Raw genomic sequence first — 25671 nt, 5'->3', positions numbered from 1 at the left:
GTTTTAACAAATTGTATAACTGACAATATGAACACATTTATACCACTAATTTCTAAAAAATTACCCTAATATCCGTTATGGTTTTCTAATGACTTAATTCAAGCATTAAAATCAAAAAAAACATTTTCACAAACTTTATAAACGATACAACAATCCTTATTATTATTTACAGTTTTCACATTTTCGCAAAACGGCAAAATCTTATATAAAACGTGATAAAATTAATTGGATCCGCTCTACTAATAACAACATCAGGAACAACCCAAAGAAATTCTGGAAGTATGTTAAATTAATGAAAGATGGTTACTATGAACAATATTCTTTAAAAATCAATGATGATATTTGTGATGATCCAAATGTTTTATCTAATGTTTTTGCACAATATTTTTCCAGTGTCTACAAGACTTCAACCAATAATGTGATGTCTTCAAACATGTCCTCGGATTCTATTCCTATGTGCTACATTTCCGAATCGCTTATTCTATGGGGCATCAAGGCTCTCAAGTCATCCAAATCCACCGGCCCAGATGGCATCCCTAATTTTATCTTAAAAGGCTGTTCATACTTATTAGTTCCTCTTCTTTATCATATCTTTAACACCAGTTTGCATTCTCAAGTTTTCCCTGACAAATGGAAAATAGCAAAGGTCATTCCGATACACAAACATGGTTCTAAATTGATTGTGTCAAACTACAGACCAATATCTTTACTTAATGGCTTCGCAAAAATATTTGAAAAAATTATACACAAAGTTTTAAATTTTCAACTTCAAAATAAATTATCAGCCAGTCAGCACGGTTTCAGATCTGGAATGTCCACCACTACTAACCTAATTACTTTTCTTAACCCAATCCATAATGTAGTTACTAACAGAGGTCAGGCAGATGCCTGTTATTTTGATCTAGCCAAAGCATTCGATACAGTAAACCATTAGCTACTTTTAAAAAAAACTATCAGACTTTGGTTTTTGTACTAACTACTTGAACTGGTTTTCTAGCTATCTCAATAATAGATACTTTTTTGTATCTGTCAATAACCATAAATCCTCTTTACACCATGCTAGTTCTGGAGTACCACAAGGTGCCACTCTCTCACCTCTCCTCTTCAATATATTTATAAATGACATTACCATGGTCCTTAATTACTCAACTGGTGTACTCTTTGCTGACGATCTGAAAATCTCTAAAATAATATCTACAGTCAATGATTGCGCTCTTCTACAAAGGGATATTAATGAAATCAATAATTGGTGTCTTCTAAACTTGGTCAATCTTAACGATAATAAAACTAAGGTAATATCCTTTACTAGGAAATATAACCCTATAGTTTATAATTACATTCTGAATAGTAACCCAATCTCAAAAACTTTCATTATAAAAGACCTTGGTGTCTTTCTAGATTCAAAATTATTTTTTCATAAACAAATAGACTACTTAAACTCCATTTCAAAAAGAACATTTGCTATTATAAAATATATCACTCATTATGCTACCAATTCCGATTCAATTATTTCTCTTTACTTAGCATTAATTCGATCTAAATTAGAATACTGTTCAACTATCTGGAATGACATTGGGTCGACTGATATTGAGAAACTAGAAAATTTACAAAACAAATTGTCTCAACTAATAATTCATAGAGGTTTTCCGCATCCCAATCTTATTCCTCTAGCAGACCGTAGAGCCTATTTGGACTATCTTTTTGTACATAACATTTATAACTATAAAATTAAATGTAGCTATATTCTTCAGAACACCGGATTGAGAATCCCCCAATTCAATTCTCGCCTCTTTTCTAGTTTATGTACTATTTATAACAAGAATGATCTTATTTATAGACTAGTTAAAAACTTTAATAAACACAACACCAAGTCAAATTAATTGTGTACAGAGCTATGTTTTAAAGTATTTAATGTAATTTATATCCTCATACTAATTAGAGTCGGTATTTTTTCTCTTTCACGTTTACATTATTGTACTCTATTAAATTTTATGTCTTGCTGCTTACTACTTTGTACTAATTATTATTTTAAGTATTATATTTGTATTTGTCCTTGTGTTGTCTGTGTGTATGGATGTCTTGTCCTTTGTTTTTTGTTTCTTTATGTATTTGTGTATATTTTGTATATGTCGTGCCCACCACTAAAGTCCCTGGACTGTTGGTGCGCATGTAACAAAATTCAAATAAATAAAAATAAAAATATATTGTTTATAAGTTTAGAATGGTGTTTAATTCATCTTAGATGAACAATTTTTTCTTTATTATCTTTTGTAAATACTATATTAAAAATAATAACTTTTTTTTCTTTATGACATGCCATAGGTTTATTTATTGGTTACTCTACAGAATAATACAACATTAAAAAATTTGTTGTTATAAATGTAATATTTATTCATGTGTGTCTGGCCTTCAGATTAGTTTGAAAATTGATATCTGGCCCTAGAAAAAGTGAATTGGGCCATCACATTTCTGAACAAAACCACATCAAAAACTGGAATGGTTACAGCATTGGATTTGGTTCAGTTCACAGAAAACTTTTGCAAGTTTCGCATGAGACTCCACCCTGATGAAATGTTATTGTCTACGTTTTGTGCTCAAACCACCTTGAGATTGAAACAGCATAGAAAACACTTTTAATAAACTCTGCCAGCAAGATCCAGCAGGGAGGACGAGCCGGTCAGTAACGTTGCCGGGAACCAGTTCAGTGTGCTTGAACTGACGCTCATTGGCTGCCGAGCCCCGTTGCTGGCCAAGGAAGCTACCATGTCACATGAACAGAGCAGCAAGTGTGGGCTGTGTACGCTCTTATTCATAACGTTTACATCCTTGTGTGACCATCTGCAGAGAGTTGTGTGCATTCCACAGGTAGCCGGTGTTCTCGCGCCCTGAGTTGTTTAGTTCATCTTCTTGACATTACTTTTACTTAATGGATATTTTTGTACATTTACTGCGCGGAGTTGAGGTAGACCATCTTCAAAGGAGTTAGAGGAGAAGGGGAGGAAAACTGTGCACCCCTCCGTAGTTTCTGTCATTATAAAAATCATTCAGCTTTATTTTCACCAAATAAGGTTCTTGATAATGGAAAGTGACAAACGTCAAAGAGTGAATCTCGATCCAACATGAAAAAATTACAGTATCATAGAACACCAGCAAAATATTTGCCCACCATAATTTTGAAAATGTGAATCACAACTACTAATGGTACGTTCCTGTACATGGGAGGGAGATCATGCACAGTTCACTTGAATGTACCTTTTTTTTTAGTTAGTAGTAATGTTTGCAGGACAGCTAGTATTCTACAGGCCTGTGACTGTGTGGGGACATGATTGACCCATAATGGATGGATTCAACAGAAATGTTTATGACTTAAAATTTAATTTAATTTTTTTGACTTCAAGTTGTTGTTTACAGTTTCTAGTGAAATTTTAGCATAATTCAGTAGTTAACATACACTTACTGTAATTGGTAAGAAAATAATAATATATTATAATAATAAATTTTTAAATGTTAGAAGATTTGTTTGATATGTGTGAGTGGAACACTGCCGTAGTTCAGATACTTATCATCTCTGATCACGGCAGATATGTCAAATTTATGCAAATGATAGTTTACGTTCTGCACATGTTGGATGGAGATATTGTCTAAATACTCCTCTTCTTCATTTTTGCTCTCTTTCTTCCATTTTTCATACCAGCCAAAAGTAGAAAGTTGAGAGTGGACATGCCTACAGCCTGCGAAATACATTAACACCTACCAGAAATGGTCAGATATAAACCGTTATTGATGTGCATGGAAGCAAAATAAACAAATATTATGGTTGTCTGAGACTACCTAGTGAAGAGGGAGATTGATAAAAAAGCGTAGCTATGAATTAAACAGCTTCAAAAATAGTTATCAATCAATTAAAAAAAAACTCCTATAAAATTCTTGTTGGTCCGAAAAAGTACAAGTAGTTTTTTTTATTCTCTCTCTTCAATTAAGCCCTGTCCCATGACAAAGCCACAGATCTGAGGAACATGTCAAATTAATAAGCAACCAACATAAGAACTGTTACAACTACATTTTGTAAACTCAATGATCATGGACAAAAATTTAATCAAATTTAATACAAGAATTGGTTTCAGTGTAATTGATAATTTCTAATTAATTGAAATTTTATTCACATAACATTTTTCTGTTTAAGTCAACAATTATTGGATGTAAATTACTGTTAAAATAACAAGAAAATTAATAAATATTCTGTGAAACTATTAACAAGTAACTAGATAGTAATTCTGAATTGTTAAAAAAAAAATTTTATTTCTGGGAGAACATATTCCGTGCATTTATTGCCATAAATTCGGCTGAAGACCCCAGGAGCCTTTGTGTGGTGTATTTTTGGGTTTTGAATGGTACGGAATCTCATTTGTCTTTTTTTTTCCTTCCCCTTATTGGGAATGTGGATAGTGCTATATTTATAATTAAATGTAATTTATTTTATACTTAAAACAATTAATAACACAGAGGTCTGAAACTATTTTCATTTAGGTTTAGCTACAGTTAAGTAAGTTTTTGCGGTGATTGCGGCGGCCTTGCCTTTGAAACACTGTGCTTTACAGCTGTGGCTTGTTGCGACTGTTGCTTACCGACTTGGTTTCAGGCGGAAGAAGTTCCGAACTCGAGCAACCCGTCTCCTTCGAGGAGTTTCGACTTGCCGGCAGCGTCAGCGGGGACCGCCAGGAGACGGGCGAGCTCGCCGGAGCGGGGCAGGACGGACTCCCCGTTGCTGCGGCTGATGTCGCTGAACCGAGGTGAGGTGTGTCCGGGGGCGTGCTCGAGCGTTTGGCATCCATGAGCTCATTATTCAGTACATTCTGGCGTGATCTCGTGACCACTGCCATGCGGACTAGCCATTTCGCCTGATTATCGAAAGAAGATATAATTTTAACAGGGATAAATTAATATACTTTACAATGGTACTTTTAAAACAATTTTTAACTATGGAAATGTACCAGTGAAATGTGAAATCTAACCCGTTAGAAAATTTTATTTATTTATTTATTAATATTGTAACATGCCCACCAACAGCAGAGGGCTTAAGCGGTGGACATGACACACATATACAAGGGTTATTTTTTTTTCAACCTCCGATCGGCTGTAATAAAAAAAACGGGAATGAATTGGGAAATTATTTTAATGTCAAAAGAAACGTACATCTTTACTCTGTTTTTCCACATAATCACCGTGCAGATTGAGGCATTTGTCGTACCGATGCACCAGCTTTCCAATACCCTCTGCATAAAATGATGCCTCCTGCCTATTCAGCCACGTTTTAACAGTGCTCTGCAGTTCATCATTGGTGTTGAAGCGTCGTCCTCCAAGCCACTTTTTCAACGTGGGGAAAAGGTAATAGTCACTCGGTGCCAAATCCGGACTGTAAGGAGGGTGATCAAACACAACTGTGGTGTGAGTTGGCCGCTCCACATGGTTGGTGGAAGGGGGTAAACACTACGAGACGTGTCGATTCATGTACGAGCGATTAGGGTATCAATTAATGGGCATGCCATGGAGAAATGAAACTGTAATCACACTGCAGGGCACTGTTAAAACGTGGCTGAATAGGCAGGAGGCATCATTTTATGCAGAGGGTATTGGATAGCTGGTGCATCGGTACGACAAATGCCTCAATCTGCACAGTGATTATGTGGAAAAATAGAGTAAAGATGTACGTTTCTTTTGACATTAGAATAATTTCCCAATTCATTCCCGTTTTTTATTACAGCTGATCGGAGGTTGAAAAAAAAATAACCCTTGTACAAGGACAACATATAAACAATACAAACAAAATACAAATAAACAAATAAAGTTTAAAATATAACTATTAAAAATAAACATCAAAATATAAAATGCATAAAAATAAATACAAAACATAGACATTATAATGAAATTACTAATTGCAGGCTTATGTAAAAAAAAAAAAATAGATTGTATAGCTACAATGGAAACGATACTGAAAAGAAAACGAACAGTAATGATTAACTTTTAGTGAACTAAAAATGCCGGCAGCGCAGTAACGCTACTTGGTGGCAGAATGCTCTGACTGTACAAATTGTGCAAAGCACCATTTCGAAAACTTTTGCACTAACTGGTGGAGTAGTCGCAAGTCGGTAGTCATGCCAGGTTAACTTTCAGCCTGCACTAGGGACAGAGATATTCTCTGACAATTATGTTATAACATGAGTATGAAAAATGCATTGATGCTATCCGTAAGATTTATGCGGCTGGCATGTGATGATGCGGGTGGTTTATGCCAGCACAGATTCTACTGTTTTACAACACAATTGATTAATTTTATTCAGTCCTGCATTTACAATTCCATGTACATAAAATTTTTGATGCATTCTAATTTAGTAATAGTATAATAGAAATTTAAAAGGTTTTACTGAAAAACAAAGCTCATAAAATATAACATTTAGTTATTAATTTTATTATTATCTTTGAAAGATTTGTGCAATGGGAGTGCATGTCTTGATGTAAGTTTTTGGACATACGTCATTGCTAAAAACTTTTTCTGTTGAAGAAAAACTAAGAAAAACTAAAAAAAAAAAAAAAAAAAAAAAAAAGCTTAATTTATTTGTTTTTTTTTGTCTTTTTTGGGTATTTTTATTTATTTCTTTTTTTATTTTTTAGTTTTTCTTCAACAGAAAAAGTTCTTAGCAATGGCGTATGTCCAAAAACTTACATCAAGTCATTAATTTTATTATATGTCATATTTGTGGAATTAGCTTATATCAGTGATTTTCCTGCTTTTTTGTAACTGTCATACTCCTTACATCAACACCAATCTTGCTAACCAAAAACTAGGTTCTTCTTGTGTATAGTGTGTAATAAGTTCAATATAGTGTAAGACCAGTTATTTATTTAGATTTAATTTTAAACTACAGTTTAATTTTTTAAGTTAGTATCTAATTCCATTAAATATATCACCTAATATTCAATAGGTTAAAAAATCATGGATAAGTTTTTATTTTATTTTATTTTTATTTAAGTTTCAATTTGTAAGCTAATATTGTGAACTATAAACTTCAAAATTTGAAGTTATTAATTTTGGACATATTTTTTTTATCTCACATCTGAGTAGAGTGTTACTTTAGTAGAGTTGATATTGTGAAATGTTTCTTGGTTACAGAGTATAACTTGGAAGGGAGGAGCCCAGACATGACGTCATTACCTATGGTGCATGCCTACGTTTCCATGGCGACTCAAGATAAGATGGCGGCTGCTGATGCGACCACTGTCCGTGGGCATCAGAGGGAGGAAACGAGGCGCGTGGAACCACGGGGAAGTATCATTTCGTTAGACGGAGGAACAGGCTCTCAGTATTGCGTGGGTGAAGAGGTCGGTGGCGGACAGAACTGGGATCCTGCAGGGCGCGGAAACGTGCTGGCAGGGAGAGCGAACGGGAGCATGACCACGGCAGACCAGGTGGCGTGGGAGTTCAGAGCAGCTAGAGACGCGCTGGAAACAGCGTCCAACTTCTCGGGCTGCTCGTCCCGCTTCGACGTGGAGTCTAACTGCTCGGACCGGGCGGAGACCATGTCCACCATATCCACCGTGAGTGGCTACGAGGAGGAGATGTTCAGGATAAAGAGATTGTTACTGATGGACGCGGAGGCCACTTCTCCGCAGAAGCCCAAGGAATTGCGGAAAGAATTCAGGTACGACGATAAACAGAATGGTCACCCCAAGAACCTACTAAACGGAGGTAGTTTTGACAGCGTAAACAATTCAGAAGGCTCTGTGTTTGAAATCCCTCATCTGAAGATGCAGTTGCAGGATGCTATTCAGATGAAAGAAAAGTACAAAGAAGCTTTGGAATTATCGACGAGTGAGTCTTTAGAATGGCAGGGTAAATACCAAGAGAGTTCACGCCAGAAAGCCCACATTGAAGGTAGGCTAGAGTCTCTTAAAACAGAGTTGGAATCATTGCGGCAGAAATTAGCCACAAACGAGACTGAAAACAAATCACGGCGTGCCATGGAAGGGAAGGTAGTGTTCCAAGAAATGGAGAAGATGACATGTGAACATGCTAAAATCCAGCAGATGTCCAGAGACGTACAGAACAAGAATCAGGAGCTCAGTTTGCAACTAGAGTTCAAGGAGACGGCTTTAACCCATGCAAAAAATGAATTGCAAGAGTGTGAATCTGCGAACGAGAAGTTGCGCATCCAACTTCACGAGCTGCAAGTGGAGATGGACTCCAAGGATGGAGCCATTCAAGGCCTGAAGGCGAAGATCGCGAGTCTCCACGTGGAGTCTCAGGCACATTTGCAGGCGAATGTGAAAGCGAACAATACAATTTTGCGCTTGAAAGGTGAAATAGATTCGCTAAACAAGTCGAGTCAGTGGTACTGCGACCAGCTGCATGCATGTCAAGAAGCTAAAGTGAAAGTCCAGCAGGAATTGATGACTTGTCAAAGTAACATGATGTCCCAGAGCCACCTGGTAGAGAAACTGAAAACTGAAGTTGTTGACTTGCAGCATGAATGTGAAGACACACGTAACCGTGCAATCAAAGAGAAAGAATCCCTCATGAGGAAGCTTGAAGTAATTCAGGCTGATATTTTAGAGCGAGAAGCAATATTACTAAGTCAGATTCAACATGGAGAAGCATCTGAAACTCTGACTACGATAACCAATAAGTTGAGGAAGATCGACGAAGAGAAATGTGAACGTGCCAGTAACTTAGGCTTCACAGTTAAAGACTTGGAACAAGAAGTTCAGTTATTGAAAAATGAGTTAAATAACAAGAACGATAAACTGCAGGCTTTAGAAGCCAATAATGCAGAATTGATGGTTCGCATAACAACAGTACAAAAAACTTTGAACGAACGTGAATTGTGTATTCAGAACTTACAAAATAACTACATGTCATTGGAAAGCGCCCTTTCAAAGGAAAGGAATAGCTTGAAGGATAGGGACAACTTATACCATGAATTAATGGCTGAAAAAATTAATTTAGAAGTATCGTTAAAAACTGAAACAAAAGAGAAAACAGAAATCAATGAAGTAATAGAGAAATTAAGGACAGATTTTTTAAATGTTTCTCGAAACTACCAAGCAATGAAAGCTGACTTGAGACACAAAGAGAACCTCATTTTGAATCTAGAGAAATTATTAAAAGAACTGCAGGCAGATAAACATAACTTGGCATTGAAAAATGAGGAACTGGCGGTTGTAGAGAAGAGGGCCTCAGACTCAGCGGAGCAGCAGAAGTCCCTGGAGAGGACGGTGGCCAGACTAACAGAAACACTGGCAGTTCGAGAACAACAGCTCGTGGCTGAAGGTCAGACAGTTGAGTTACTCAGGAGTGACTTGCAGAGGAAGGAGGCCTTGGTGGGAGAACTGCAAAGTGCGAAGCAACAGCTCGAAGAAAATTGGAGGAAAGAAAAGGCTGTCTCTAAGGCGATGTCGGACCGACCTCTCCAGTTTGAGACGCCGGGAGATGTAATGAGAGAACTCGAATTAGCCAGGCATCCGAATCGGGAGCACAGCGACAGCCGCAAAAAGGCTACAAAGGACACGAAACACGCTAGCTCGCAAACTGAAAATGAATCGAGAGAAATCAGGACGTCCAGTCTCGAACATCAAACGCATCAGGAGCACAGGTTTTGTGACTGGAATAAAATTGAATCGTTTTCCAAACAAAAGAACTTTGAAGGGAATGTTCAGGTAAGCAAACGTTTCCAGCAACTGTGCAGTCTGATAGTTGAAACAAGAAGCATGTTAGGTAATTCCTTGGGCAGACGTACGAAACAAGCAGATTTGACCGGTGACCAGTGTGAAAGTGTGGAATCGCTGTGTGCTGCGGTGGCTGCGGTGAACGAGGATGTGAAGGCGTTGCTCTCGGGCGGTGTCGGCTCGGAGCGGGAGGGGGCAGCGTCCCACGCGTGCCGCCGAGAGGTGGAGCGGCTCAAGGCCATGCTGCGGCTGTCGGAGACGGAGCACAGGGAGAAGCACCGCTGCTACGAGCTGAACGTGCGCACGCTGCTGAAGAAGGTGAAGGAGCACTTGCGCGGGCGGCGCGCGGCCGAGAAGCGCCTGAAGGACGCGCAGGCGATGGTCGAGGAGTCGGCGGGGGTCCGGGCGACGTGCGAGGAGCACGCCCGGGCGGCGGAGCGGCTCCGGCAGGAGCTACTGCGGTCGGAGAAGGAGCGCGGCCGGCTGGAGGAGGCGGCGAGGGAGCGGCCGTCGCCGGCGGGCCCCGGGGACGCGGCGGGGGCCGAGCCCCTGGAGCTGAGGGCGAGAGAGCTGCAGCTGCAGCGCTCCCGGGAGAAGGAGGCCGAGCTCGAAGAGGAGCTGCGCAAGTCCAAAATCATAATGAAGGAACTGCGCAAAGAGGTGAGCCCTGATTTCTGTGCTGTTGGAAGCATTACTGTGACAGACTGAAGAGTCTTTAATCCAGCATATTTACAACCACGGCCATGCCGGAATAAAGTTTTTACTTGATTATCGAACATCATTAAGTCGTGATATATGTAACGAAAATACCAATGAAAAATTACATACAGTAAAATGATATTTAAAACAAATTGTAATTTGTTGCTCTAAAGAAAGAAAAATGCAGTTGACCTTTGGTTTCTTCAAAACCCGTGAAATGTAACCCATTAGAAACGGTACACTTCACTGAAATGAAATTCAATGGTTATGATAAACTGAAAGCGAACTAAAAAGCTGGCAGGGCAATAATGGTACATACTTGGCAGCCAAGGTCAACAGCAGATATTCACCTGATACAATTGAACGCATGCAGCGTTAGTTCGAAGTAGTAATGAATGTGCCGAACTGTAGAATGCTGGATTAAAGACCTGTCATTGTACTTGACAGACAGGAGGTGATTTGACCTGGTGTTCAATGCACACTGCATGCTTGCTAATGAACCAAAATATCACGCATGTGTTTCATTTGTAGAAACAAATTTTTTGTTATACATAGCTGGGTTGGTTAGTCTTCGTTGGTTAAGTGGCACGTCTCCTGAAGCATTGTGTCAAGACATTAAGTGGGTACTCTTGAGGGTTCTTTAAAAATACTTAATGGTAGCAAGCAGTTTTTGGCACATGGACTTTGCATTGCCAGTGTTTCATAATGCTCTTGAATACTCTTTGTGCCTGCCATTCATTTGTGTTTTGTTTGTTAATAATGAGGCAGATTACTTGCTATGAACGGTGAGTTAAGAAGGTGACTCGTTGATGTCAGTGTGAATGCCTGATGGTTGCTGGATGTGGAGAGCCAGGGAGCCGGTGCGTGCGTGGTGCACAGGTGTTCCGGGAGAAGTGCGAGAGCTCCCGGCTGCGCAAGCAGGCGTCCAGCCTGCAGGTGGGGCTGGACGCGGCCGGCGAGGAGCTGGACGGCCGCAGGGTGGACCTGGGCCGCAGCGAGGCCATGTGCGAGCTGCTGCGCAAGGGCGGCGAGCGCCTGCAGCGGGAGCTGGAGCGCGAGCAGCGCGCCCACGAGGACGCTCGCCAGGAGCTCGAGGAGCTGCGCGCCTCGCTGCAGGACAGCCGCGCCAAGGACCCCGTGCTCGCCGACCAGATCAAGGTGTGTGGCCCCAGCGTGTTACAAGTGTTACCATTACGATTTAGTAGAGCAAGTTGCTAACATTGAAAGAAAGAGAACAAACCTAGGTGTTTATATTGAGGGCGTACCGGTGCTAAGGTTTGAAATACTGGTGGAAAATAATGGGCGCCACCACGTGAGTGGGCACGTGGACCCGGCTTCAAACTCTAACTCAGGGCGTTACGTGGCCCGTGTGCGGCGAGATATTAGCCCTCCTGACTTTTAACGCAACGTCTGCCCCTAACTAAGCCCGCTCTCAGCGTCGGGCACGCTTCTAATTACCGCAGTGGGCTCTCAGGGCGTCCCACACGCCGCTGACCAGGTGAAGGACCCACGTGGCCCCCCGAACACAAAAACACGTGACTCAATTAAGTTGGTTTTTATTACTCACGTTACACGCCCTTACACAATCCTCCCTTGATACTGCTATAAAACGCCCGAGGCACGAATCAAATTAGGTGAGGAGGCGAACCACGCACGTGGTCGCCTCAAGCCGTTACTTAATACACAGATGATTGAAAACTCCGGAGAGTAAATAATTAATAATTAAGCAGTCTCTCCGACCGAGAGAGGCGCCGAGGATATAAAGAAAACGATTTCGATAAATTACTTAACAGAACTACTTCTCGGTGAAACAACGGTGATGTCCTCGGGGTGTCTGCAGAGACGTCCGCTCTCGGCCGGCTGTAGAAGGAGACTGGGGAGAGACAAGGGCTTGCGGAAGGCAACATGGCGCCCTTCGCGCCGAACACAATTACATTTACAACTTAGCTATTGCGTGCCCCGGGTTATTATTGAAAATAACATTAACGTTTTACAAAAATTAGCACATCACATCCATACCCAGACCGTCTGTAATAATTACTTCTATGATAGAAAACAGTTTAAATCCAGTTACGTGCTAGTTCCTCCGCCGCCCGCTAGGGAGCGTCCTTGTCCGTGCTTGCACTTATTAATAGTGGTGCACTGATATGACTTTACCGATTACCGATTCGATTATCGATTATGAGAGCAATAATCGGCAGATACCGATTCAGTTACCGATTATAATGAACAAATTTTTTTAAGTTTAATAATGCACAAAAAAATTTTTTTCCCCATGTGAATTTAATAACAAGATTAGGTAAAATTGAGAATACAGTTATAATAACAGTATAAAAATATATAAAATACGCTATAAAGTCATTCCAAAGTGTAAATTAAATTAACTTCTATTTATGTTTGTTATTGTAAACAACTTGAACTACAGTCTAATAATTGTAATTTACAATGGGTAAGTTTTTGTTGTGGAAAACTAGCATTATTATTGACTATCACATAAGGTTACATCGAGAAATTACAGTTTAACAATGTAAACATGTTGCTTTATTTTGTTCACTTGAGTTTATAGAAAAATGTTTCCACAATTCACTTTTTTTCTCCCTACTCGCCATCTCACTATAATTATATAAAAATGACTCAAAACCAATTCTAGCACATGTGATTTTATTTATGTTGACTGAATATATAAAATTATAAATACTTTTTCACTTTTCACGTCACATACAAATAACACAACAACGGATAATGTTAACAAAGACACCCATAACGAGTTTGTAAAACCCAGTGATAAACTCTGAAAGGTATCGGGACCACGATTTTGAACCGCTACTACAACTCGAAAAGATTGATTGTCATAGAGTCCACTGCAACTGCTTGTGGTATTTTGATTGCGTGCCATCTATTTTACGTCTCTGGCTATAGGTAATGTACAAGGCCACTAAACAAAAGACGAAACGTAAATAAACGTGTAGGAAAAATTTATTTGTTATTGTTCGAGGCAATGAAATTTATTAAACTTAATGAAATATCTATAATCATTATATGACGGAGTTTGATGGATTTTGTAATATATACAAATATTACCGTATTTCGTCCTAAAATGTGTAACAAAATATTACACCGCAAAAACCTACTTAATTACGCAGGGACGTAGATAATCGGCAAAGTAATCGTTAAGATAATCGCCGATTACGATTAATCGGAAAGTAACCATAATCACCGATTACGATTAATCGGTATCCGCATCGGTGCACCACTACTTATTAAATTACAAAACATCATGATTTAGTTAAACAAAAGACACTCACATGCATAGCCGTCGTGACACTATTTTGGGGCGAAAAGAAAAGGATTACAATATTTATTAATACCAATTAGGGGTGCGGCGTACTGCAGCTAAGCGCCCTCTTGCTGTAGTTCGTGGCGCGCAGTTTGAATCTCACACGGCTACGTACGTCACGATACAAATGCCGGGTAAGAAAGGTGGTGGGAAAGGGAACGGAGGATGATAAGGCTCGTGGGGCAAAGCCCCGGCTGACGTCAATATTGACGCCATATTTGTTATAGCACAATTTTCTTGGCTAATGAATAAGAAGAAAACCAGGTTGCGGAAACTGAGTTTGCTGGTTTCACCTTTAAAAAAAAATGGGTACTATCAGTTGTGGCAATTGATCCAATATAAAAAAGATATACGTATGAGCATATGTTTTTCAGTTGGATTTTTACGGGAACTATTTTTCATTCCTTCGAAATTACACCTTGTGCTTCGTTGTATAGCTTAAGTTTGAACACATCTTGATAGAACGTGCGTGCGCATTGGACTTCATCCTGCAAATTTACATTCAATGGCACGCACACATTTCTTTGCAAACTAAAATTTCACCCTTAAGTATAACATTGTAAGTAGAAGTTAGTAATTTATTACTTAGTATCACCTGGAAGTTATCAAGTAGGGTGTGAACCATTGTCATGTTGTTTAAAGATCTACATATAAAGAAGTTAAAAAATTTACTACAACTGTTTAAAATATTGTTTCTGAACACTAATGAATTTATTTATTCTTTAATAATACTAAATTCAGTACACATTTTCTGTGAACAGTTTGTATTTAGCAATAATAATTAGGTGTTATAGTGGCATTTAAACTTTAAATTAATGTTCATACAAACAAAAATGTATAAATTAATTTTCTGTATAATTATCTTCAATCTGTTGGTCGTGATCACACTGGAATGTTGTAAACCAAGTATTTTAGGAGTTTTAAAGTTATATTCACTTCATCCGAAATTGAAAATGGTGGTATACGAAATAACAAAGCTATGTTAAAAAATAGTGCTTGGCCAGTTTCTAGCCTGTATAATCCGGCAGAGTCGTCCCCAAACGGGCTGGATTAAAGAGCTTCTACTGTGACACACTTCTGAACAGCTGACAGTGCGTGTGCTTGTGAGCCAGGGGATGGGCGTGTCAGGGTGGGAGCTGCACGCAGCGCGAGGTGGGAGCACTGCTAGACGGGAGACGGCGGGGGGCTGTGCGCAGACGCTCAGCTACCACCTGCACCAGAAGACGCGGGAGGTGGAAGCCCTGCAGCAGAGCGCGCGGCTGGCGGAGGCGCGGCGGCGCGCCGAGGAGCAGCGCCTGGGGCGCGACGCCGCGGCCCTGCGCGGAGAGCTGGACTCCCTGCGCGGCGAGCTTGACGCCTCGCGCGCGGACAGGTTCAGCCTGCAGGCGCAGGCCGCGGAGCTGCGCGCCGCGCTGCAGTGCAGTCTGGACAGCAGCCGGGTGAGCGTGCCTGCTGCTCCGAACCTAGGTCAGGGTGGCCAGCCAACCGGGAAATCGGGAAATACGGGAAATAGCCAGGATTTCTTTAAAAAAACCAGGAATACCTGGAATCAACCAGGAATTTTTATTAGAACCAGGAATTTTTTTATGAAGTAACGATTGCAATAACATACTGCTGTTAAATGAGCACGTTCACCACCCGTCGAAGCACGACAGTATGCTCGTGAGCTATATTTGTTCATATTGCATTTAAAAACTTTTGTAGTACGTAAGAAACCGTTAACAATTCAGACTTCCATACTTATTATGTTTCTGTTCAAAAGCAACAGCATTTTCGCTGAAAATGTTATTGTAGGGTGGTAGTAATTTCTCGCATCGCATGCACTAGTTTTGTATGTATATTTGTTTTTTACTTTGCGCTCATGTTGTTGCATCACGGTATCACGGATACTTTTCTTGAGTTTTTTTAAAAATTTAGTTTTGCGGGACGTTGTTTTGAATTTTTTAATCTAACATGTAATTTGCGCAGACTATCAAAATGTCAACGAGTTCGATCACCACATACAATGACAAATATACAGAAGAGTTTGAATGGGTGGAGAAAGATCCAAAGTGCAGGACAAACGCCATTTGCAATTTGTGTAATGTTAAAATCAATATCTGTAGCATGGGAAGAACAGCATTAGCCAGCCACGCAAGAGGGGCAAAACACATGCGTTTGGTGTCAAGTAATTTTGGTGATGTGAGATTATATAAATTTTTTTGTTGGTGGTAGATTTGTTTTCAGCGAGTTCATTTATTTAATTTTTAAGCTTATAGTTAAGTTGTCTATTGTTTAACTCCAATAAAACATCATATTGTGTGTGCTTTGTGTAACAAAAATGCAAATTGTATGCAAATATTGATAAAAACCACCCTTGAAAAAACCGGGAAAAAACCAGGAATTTTATTATCCCAGAAGAGTGGCCACCCTGTAGGTGTAGTCGAAGGTCTTTGGTCCAGCATTCTATGATATCCGCGATTCGGCACCAACCGCGCGGGTCACGTTCAGATTATTTTCTATTGGGTTACATTTCGCATTTACACATTTGGTGTTCCCGCTAAAACTGTATTGATGTACGATAACGCTGCAGAATCGATAAGCCAGCATGACGGTGGCCCAGAAAATGTTGAATTAAATCCCTTTCAACATACGTACGTGCATTTGGTGAAAAAGGCAGCAGTGCTTATTGGCTATTGTATTGCGATTTCTCGGGTTGTTCCTTCATCTACGTATTCTACCAGGACATGGTTGTAACTTTGGTTTGGACTGCTTGGCCACCTTCCTTACTCCCCAGACATAAACTTAATTGACATTTTTTTGTTTCCTAGACTATAAGTTGGGCTCGGAGGACAGAGATTTTAGTCGCATGATGAGGTCATCACATTCGTAAACAACTATTTTGCAGAGTCTCACGAAAACGATTGTTAAAAAACAACTGTGCGTCCAATTTGGCTGAAATTTCGGAGGGTATGTTCCAAAGCATGAGCGAACACATTCCCCAATTTTTTTTTTTAACAAGTGCTGCTGTCCTCATGTTGAGGTCGAAAACATTTTAGACAACCCTCATAAAACCATAAACCATACTTTTTATTTTTGATTTATTTATAATTTTTTCCTGAACTTAGGAACATCACATAAGGGTATAAGTGTCTTACCTTGAATTTTGTAAGCAGTTGAACAGTGCAATTGGATGGTCTCCGGGTAAAAGGTAACAAGTCACATTTTGGTGATTTTTTAGTTTTATTCCAGAAAATAACTCTTAAGTATACTTAGAATATGTAATGCATTTTTAATCATTAGCAACTATGTTGGTAAATAAAAGAATAATGCAAGAAAAATTTAAGTATTTAAATTCAATTTTTATCTAAGGGTTTTTTGTTTCTCCTGCAAAAAGTGTTACCTTTTACCCGTAGACCGTCCAATTGTTTTTGACATATCCATATTATTACATGTTTTTTTTTAATTTCCAGTGGCGATAAAGGCGGAATACGGTGGTTTTTGATCGTGAAATGATCTGTTGTGAAATGTTGGGGGGTGTGCCGGTCGCAGCTGCTGAAGGCCAAGTTGGAGTCGCTCGGCTGCGACGCGGGCGACCGGGAGCGACCGCCCGACCTGACGTCGAGCCTGCCCGCTCCGCCGGCGCGCTACGACGAGGCCCGCATCGCGGCGCTGCTGGCGCAGAGCTCGGCGCCGCTGCGCGGCACGCCCCTGGGCAACCTGCGCGGCTGCCTGGACTCCCTCAAGCTGGAGATGTCGGCGCTGCAGGAGCAGATAACCGCCCGGACGAGCGCCGACCGGGAGCGCCACAAGGTGCAGAGGGTGTGACAGACTCCGCTTCGGGATGTTCACTAACACGCGCAACCAACATCACCATCACAATCAAAATTACACTGTTTCGGCAAAAATAGCGCTGGGATATATTTAACCATCTTTGTAAATAAACATCATTTATAAAAATAAATCTAATAAAACCATAAAATCTGGTCTTTATTGTTGTTCATTAAGTGTTAATTTCTTTTTTTAAAAGATGAAAAAAAAAATTAATAGTTATATTTAAAAAAAAAACATAGTAGCTTTACTTAAAATATTGCCTTGTAATGTCAGTTTGTATCCCAAGCTGTTGTGATTATTATATCTTTTCAAGTGTGTGATGATTGGTGGTCGGAAATGTATGTATGTATCATGTTGTTACAAATTAAGTTTACAATAATTGAAGAATGTTGTGACTGTCAAGTACATACATTATCTTTGACTTCATAATTTTTTTCCCTTTCTCTTCTTTATCTTTTTGCATCTTTTTTGATATTTCCAAATTTTACTTCCTTTATCCACATATCTGGTGTGGTTTCTCTTGTGATGTGTGCTTCAGTGGAAGATGTGAAGTGGTGTTCCTTGGTACGTACCCTGGTCTTGTGAGCTATTACCGCGGGGCCAAGGAACTCTTGTACTGGGTCGTGTGTGGCATTGCCGTGTTGTCGAAGATTCGGGACTACTGTTATTTTTTTGTTTTTGAACCACTTGGGTACAGCTGTGCGGAATCTCATTCTTTTTCGTGTGTGCATTCTGTCATTTGCCATTATGTTATGCTGGAAATATGGTATTTTTTACTATATTTACCATCTTTATTTATTAGTATTCAATCAACAAAAATATTTTAAGAGAGCCTAAATTAATTATTTTTTTTTAAATGTCAAATAGGCTAAAATAAAATATAGTATTCACACACTGATGGTAGCTATTTTTGTTTCAGCTATAACACATCTTAAATGTCATTATAGGTTCACAAACTTATATTTTACTGAATTTAGTTCTTTGTATTTTAGTTCTCATTACTACGTATTAATTGTGGAGAATATATATATATATATATATATATATATATATATATATATATCTGTGTGTGTGTGTGTGTGTGTACCGTGTTTTCTCGCATAATCGTCGCACATTTTATTCCAAAATCTAGTTTGAAAAGTAGGGGTGCGACGATTATGCGGAAAAAAATTTTTTTTGTTAGATAAAGTATTTATAAAAACAAAACCCATTCACAGAAAGTACGTTTATTTACAAAGTGAAGTATAAAAGAGCACGCCAAACAATTTAATTTAATAAGTCATGCAACAAAAACCTTTCTTCAACTTTAAATAGAAAATCAAAATCTGTGATCTAAATGCAAGCCGAACGTACTGTAGTAAACACCAAGAAAGAGTGCGGGCTATCAAATGTAGTTAACTCGGTACCGGATAGAGAGCGCGCGTTGCATGCAATCGGCGATATATCGATATTCGACTACGTGTGCGCGCTCTATACTGGAAGCAACAAAACCAAACAGTAATGATTGCAACGAGCGCTGGCTACATTTTTGTAAGCGGTACACTGCGGTGACGCAGACGAACAGATAAAGGTTAAAACGTTTAAAAAGTCTTTAAATGAAAATTTACACATCAGACAGCTTCGTATTTCCGTTATTTAAATAAGTACGCGGTAATTTCTGAATAAATATTATATTTATACTTTAAAATACATCGTTTTATACGGAAAAGATACCTACTAAAAGCGCTCGGCATCTAATAGCGGGACCAAAAACATCATACGACGTTTACGCGAGAGGTTTTTTTTATCCAAATTTTGACGCCCTAAAATATGGGTGCGACGATTATGCGAGTGCAACGATTATGCGATAAAAAAGGGTATGTGTATGAATATATTTTTTTAATAAATCCTATATAACTGAATATGGTTTCGTGCTTCCTGTGGAGTTATTCATGATAAAGGACTGAGCACATCTTGACATATGTACTTGTGTATACATAGGTTTAGCCTAATTGATTCATTGGGTTTCAAAGCACTATTTATCAAGTAGTATACAACGTACAAACATGGGTGATAAATTAATAGATACATACATACATTCACTAAGTTTCTGAAACATTCTACTAATGTTCAATTGGTCACCCGGCACACATTCAAACGGTAATCCAGTTTCCTCCATACGTACTCTAGCATGTTTCCGTTAATGTCTGTCACAGATGCAGTGATGCGTTCCTTCAGTTCTTGCAGCGTTGCTGGCATTTGGGGTACATAAACTTTGTCCTTAACATAACCCCACAAGAAGAAATCACATGGCGTGAAATCTGGCGACTTGGAGGGCCATGGCAACAGAGGAACGTCACCCAGACCAGCATCCCCTATCCAGCAATGTGGCAGCTCGCTGTTGAAAAAGGCGCGGACAATTGTGTTCCAGTGAGGTGGAGCCCCATCCTGTTGAAAGATGAAAGTCAAGGAGTCATCAGTCAGTTGTGGCTATAACCACAACTGCAACATATCCAGGTACACAGAACTTGTCACCGTCTTCTCGATAAAGAAAAAGGGGCCATACACCTTTGTCTTGGATATGGCATAGAAGGCAAACACACGTGGCAAATTTCTTTCCAGCTCCACGCAGACATGTGGCAGTTCAGTACCCCACACTCTCACATTGTAATGATTCACCTTTCCCGAAAGATGGAAAATTGCCTTGTTGCTGAATATCAATGTCCCTGCAAAGTCATCATTATCTCCCACTGCTTTCTGCATTCGAGTACAAACCTCCAGTTGGCGGGCTTAATCAGTCTGGATTCAGGTGTTTTAACAGTTGCAAACGGTAGGGTTTAAATTTTAAACACAGACGCAAAACATTCCACACTTTTTCTGCGGAATGCCCAGTTCATGGGTTGTAAGAGCTGCGTACAAAGCTCAGTCTCTTCTGAGACATGCGGTTGTCCATGGCTTTTCCTTTACACAGACAGCTAGTAATACGAAACTGGCGAAACCAACACAAGATGCTCTTGGCGACCAGGTGAAACTTTTCCGTATTTACGTACGAATGCACGCTGGACGCTCGTAACTGACAAACACTTCGCATGTTGTAACACACAAAAACTCTTCTCAGGCATTGCCGTAATCTTTTAGCATGCCATCACAGGCCAGTCATCTAGAATGGGATTTTTAAACGTGGTGAGTATATCTTTCCATGTATCACCCAGTACACTTTGTACGTCATATGCTTGTCATTTAACATTGCTATGAAACCCGATGAATCATTTTTATTTTTGGTGTCAGTTAACTAAGAAACATTAATAGGGATGGTGATTTATAGCATTTAAAATAATAACATTTAGCATTTTGAATTTGAAATTTAGCATTTTGTAGCAATTTTAAAAACAAGATTTAGCCATTTCTTTCATTTTACATTACTGAAGAAAAGTATATTTTTAAAAAGCATTAAATAATACACACATTAATTATTAACAACCACAGAAATAAAGATCTAGCACAACTACAAAGATAACCTATCTTGGCAGGTTTCCAAACAACTCTTTAGCACTTATGAGTGCAATAAATTGAATACTTAAAATTGCAATAAATATATTTTAGCTGTGTTATGGCCATAGTTGATGTAGAGTGCACAAATAATTTTATTGAAACTTTTTTTTTTTTTTTTTTTTTTTTTTTTTTTTTAATTTTCGCCTTCTTTTGGTTTTCGATCATGCCAGAAACCGTTGCTTGCTGTTTTACCGACTTTTTTTCTTGATCCGATTTCTCGGTGAATTTTTTTCTTCCACTCCAGACGGCGATTAAATAAATTGCGCATTAAAATATTCGTATCACTTTCGTAGAACTGTTCACTTTTGTATTCATTTATGCAATCGCAAATGGAAATTACGTTTCGTCCCATTTTTACCACGAGAAATAACAGTATATAATACATTCACGAGTATGCACGTATTTGTAAACACACCACCTTCCACAGACTACACAAGAACGCGGCTTTCACGTGAAACACAGCCAGAAAATGGGACTTACAATTGTTAGCGCAGCGAAGCAGAGATGTCGCAATATGGTGGCCTATAAACTTGTGCTCTGCAAGATGATGGACAATCTTCCAGCTAGTTCTTTGCTTTGTTTACAATCGCGAGGTACGGATGGCCATTTTTTATTCAATATTTACGAACAAGTGTTGTGAATGACGTGACAATAAGATACTTGTGCTGAATACGCCATAAAATGATGGTTTCTTTTGATACTGAACTGAAACGAAATACAATGTGTAAATAAATAATTGTGTAGAGTGAAGACGAATCTACGATTTTTACCTTGATTTTGCATTTATCTCGGAATAGTCTAGATTTCGCATTTTATAGCGGAAAAAAATAATTTAGCATATTTTCGCATCTATTTCGCGAAAACGAAAAATCACCATCCCTAAACATTAATAGTTTAAGCTAATCTTCTTTTCTTGTAGTACAATATGTTGCATTTCCTTATTTCACTACTTTTATCGTAGAAACACATTTGGTTTGATGAGGTAATTATTTTGTATGTGCATTTGTTACATAGTTTAGCGTAGATTTGTTATGTGCAGTAATTGTCCTGGTACTCTGTAGTAGTGTCTTCCAAAGGACTTGGTGCCATTACTATAATTTTTTTATATTAGCATTTCGTTGTTTATTTTGACATTCTAAATGAGTTACTGTACATAATTGTTATATTATTTGTTTGTGGTTATTTCTAGAGTATTGTAAATTGTTATATGTTTTTTAATTTATATGTGCTTTCTTTGTGGTGCTATGATGTATATGGACCATGTCCATACTTGATTTCAATTCATTGTATGCATAGTAAAATTAGTCTCCATATTATTAAATATTAATTCTTAGAAAGATGGTATTTCCAGACAAAATTTCATGAGAGCATCTATATTTACTATTTCATGATTACCAGAGCGACCAAAAAAATGTTGTTGGACTTGTTTTTTTGTCTTGCAATAAAGTCACTCATTTGTGTGAGTGTTTTTGAATAGCAAAGAACCTAGTGTTTTTATCCTCTGATCTTGTGTTGGCACAAGTGTTATTATTAAAAGTGTTTTCTTTGAAGAATTAAAAAAAAATAGATCAATTATTTTTTTTAATACAACATTTATAAACATCATCTTTAAAAACTATAATTTAATTTGTGATTTTGATTTGGCATACATTCACCTTCATCACTTTTACTTTCATAAATAATTGATGTGTACTTTTTCTTTAGGAAGTCATCTTTCGATACTATTGAAATAAAAATACACATTTAAAAATAATATTTTATGAAAATTAAAATTGTGTTTGCTAAGCATGCTAAATTACATATCTATGTAATATATTATTTATGTTGCACACTGGGTTCTGTCTGCTAAAACTGAACAGTGCTCATAATACAAGGAAGCACTTAAGTTACACAGTCAGGCTTGTAACAAGCAGTTACATGGTGTTACTGGCTTCGTAAGGATACATAGTATAATAACAAACTAGGAACTCAATACTGTACCTTAATGCACTTTTATGCTGATAATATAAGATTAAACTTGGATTATGATAAAATTTATTTTCTGTGAACATCGTTAACAAAATGATGAACTTGTTTTCTCAACGATATGTAAAATTTAACTACAGGAACTACTACTTTTTTCAAGGAACAGAGTTTAGTAGGATGATTTTGATAAGTATTCAAAATCCAGATTGATAAGTAAGAGGAATGTGACTAGTAGAAGAATTAAATGGGACCAAAGAAAATTTATATCTAAGTGTAAATTTGAGAATAAAGTGTGCTAAGTTTTTCACGTAAATAGTAATGGGTTTAAAAGCAGTGTTCTAGAACAGATTACAGATTAGAATGATAAATTTGTCTACTGTTAGTTAAATTTGTTATAAATATGTACCAGTATCATTAGATTGTTCAAAAATGATTTATAAAAGTGATGTAAATGTAACATTTTGGAACAATTATGAAGAAAACTGGTTGTATTTGTAGTACAATTATATAGCTCCAAATTACAAACTTTAGATGTTGACTGTTGTAAATAAATCAGAATTGTATTTTGTTCAGCATGTCATTGTTTTTATACAAATGACTAGAGACCTGAAAAAACAAGGTTATATTTTCTTTAACGTGGTGTTATTTTTTATAAAATTTGCAAGCAATTGTTTTTTATGTGCACTTTTATTTGACAACATTGATTTTTTTTTTAATTTAACCACAACCTAATGCTTATAATTAATTTTACAGAAATTCTGTTTCGTAGTTGTGTTAGATTACTACATTTAAATCTAACAGTGCATAATAATTCAAATGGGTAATTGAATTTAGTCATCAAAAGACAGCATAATCAACAATTCAACACTGCTTTCGTTCAGGTTCTGCCTTCTGTCTGTGATGACTAAGCTGTAGTGACTAAGTAACAGTTCACTGTCAACATTGTTTGTAGGTCTACAAACAGCACGCAGGGCTGCTGCTATTGCAAACTGATTGTAATTTATACTCAGAGAAGTCAGCACTTTCAACATATCTATGTGCTTTTCTGTCTTTGAAAATCTCTTTCACATCTCCTGTAAAGGCTTCATAAACCTTTAAAAGTTCAGTGTTATCAAAATAATGGAGTTTGGAAGAGTTTTCATTAGTGAAATAACATCTTCTGACCTTTTAAGAATGATGTTCTTTGGGTTGAAACATTTAACGTCCTGAATAGTGGTGCAGAAGGGTCATTGGCAACATCATTGCCACTAGAGCAGTTTTGCCTGGTGTTCCTGTGTTAGTTACTTTTTACCTGCTTTGCAGCGGAATCTTTTCTTTCAAAAGCCACTGGGCAGTTGCAGTTATTTATTAATGGCATAAACACCATAATTTTTGAACTTGTCAGCTTGTTACCTTGCACTAACATCATTTTTTGGATTATTAATATGGAGCAATTAACAATCAAGACTGGACATATTGATAATGGTGTCATTTACATGGCCTATGTTGATACAAGTAGGTAGATTAAAAAAGAAAAATAGTTTAGTCGTTGCAGCATAAAAGACGTCCGGGAAGCAAACTTATAAACAGTAGTAGAGTGCGACTCTTTCCTTTTCAAGGAAATTTTGAAGTTTTATCTTGTCATATCTGTCACACCCGTGATGACATTTCAAAGGCAGTAAAAAAAAAAAGCTGTCAAAATAAGCATAAGTAATGCAGTTTAGACACTGAGTGTGTAGTTTTTCAACTAAGCTCGTCCAACCGTCTGCCAACATTTCAAAAAAGTAAAAAAAAAAAAAAAAAAAAAAAAAAAAGATCTGTTAAAACAGGCATAAGTAATGCACTTTAAAAGCAGAGTGAGTAGTTTTTCAACTAAGCTGTTTCAGCCCTAAAACACGAGCACAGTAGGAAACATAACATTAGTTTATTTTGTAGAAATTTGGTGGGGGGAAAAAATGGAAAAAATTATAAAATCTCATTTTAACTTAAAAACATCACGATTCACTTCTTTTTTCCCCCCCAGAGTTAGTCGCAATCATAGTTTTTTCAGGTCCCTGCAAATTACTATACACAAGACATTAATGCCATAGTGCCCTTATATAGTCCACATATTTGTTGTTATCTTGAACCATTTGCCACTTGGTAAGTAAATTAATAAAATATTGTATGTAATTGTTTTGTTATTGATTTTTTTTTGAGAACTTGTAGAAAACAGTCTGCTGTAAAAGGTTGACTGATCTCCAACTGGTTCTAAATGTTTCTTTCTTACTGTAAAAACCAAGACAATATTAATGTGTTGAAGTAAAATTAAAAAAAAAATATTTCTGGTAACTAAATGTTTTCTTTGTTTAAATGATTCAAAAATCTGAAAACAGTGTAACTACCATTAGATGGTGGGCAAAAAACAGATACGTCGCTGGGAAAGAATTGGGGAACTGGCCTGACAAAGATTAAGTGGGGGTGTGCAGTGAGTGGAATAAGTTTTTTTAGCTACAAATTAGTAAGTACTAAAATAATAATTAAAAAATTCAAATTTACAATTGTGCCGAAAAATGCTAATTGGCGGAACTAACTTCCACTGAAAGGCGGAGCCAGGGTAAGCGACCAAAACTAAGAGCAAAAGTCAG

At 37.9% G+C, this 25671-nt stretch overlaps 1 protein-coding gene across 3 annotated transcripts in view; it reads left to right on the top strand.

Moving 5' to 3' along the window:
• LOC134540381 (golgin subfamily A member 3-like) overlaps positions 1-25398 on the top strand; it is a 42600-nt gene extending 17202 nt beyond the window's left edge. For 2 of the 3 annotated variants that reach the window (XM_063383068.1, XM_063383069.1), the window contains exons 3-7: positions 4640-4790; positions 7169-10380; positions 11299-11577; positions 14953-15195; positions 17288-25398. In XM_063383068.1, the coding sequence (XP_063239138.1) occupies positions 4640-4790; positions 7169-10380; positions 11299-11577; positions 14953-15195; positions 17288-17563 (4161 nt within the window). In that variant the 3' untranslated portion in view covers positions 17564-25398. The remainder of the gene's footprint in view (positions 1-4639; positions 4791-7168; positions 10381-11298; positions 11578-14952; positions 15196-17287) is intronic. The other variant, XM_063383070.1, reaches the window with a different exon arrangement.
• The last annotated feature ends 273 nt before the right edge of the window (positions 25399-25671 follow it).

The sequence above is a fragment of the Bacillus rossius genome, chromosome 16 (assembly GCF_032445375.1).
Source record: "Bacillus rossius redtenbacheri isolate Brsri chromosome 16, Brsri_v3, whole genome shotgun sequence".
Lineage (NCBI taxonomy): Eukaryota > Metazoa > Arthropoda > Insecta > Phasmatodea > Bacillidae > Bacillus > Bacillus rossius.
This window is presented reverse-complemented; position numbering and strand designations above follow the sequence as displayed.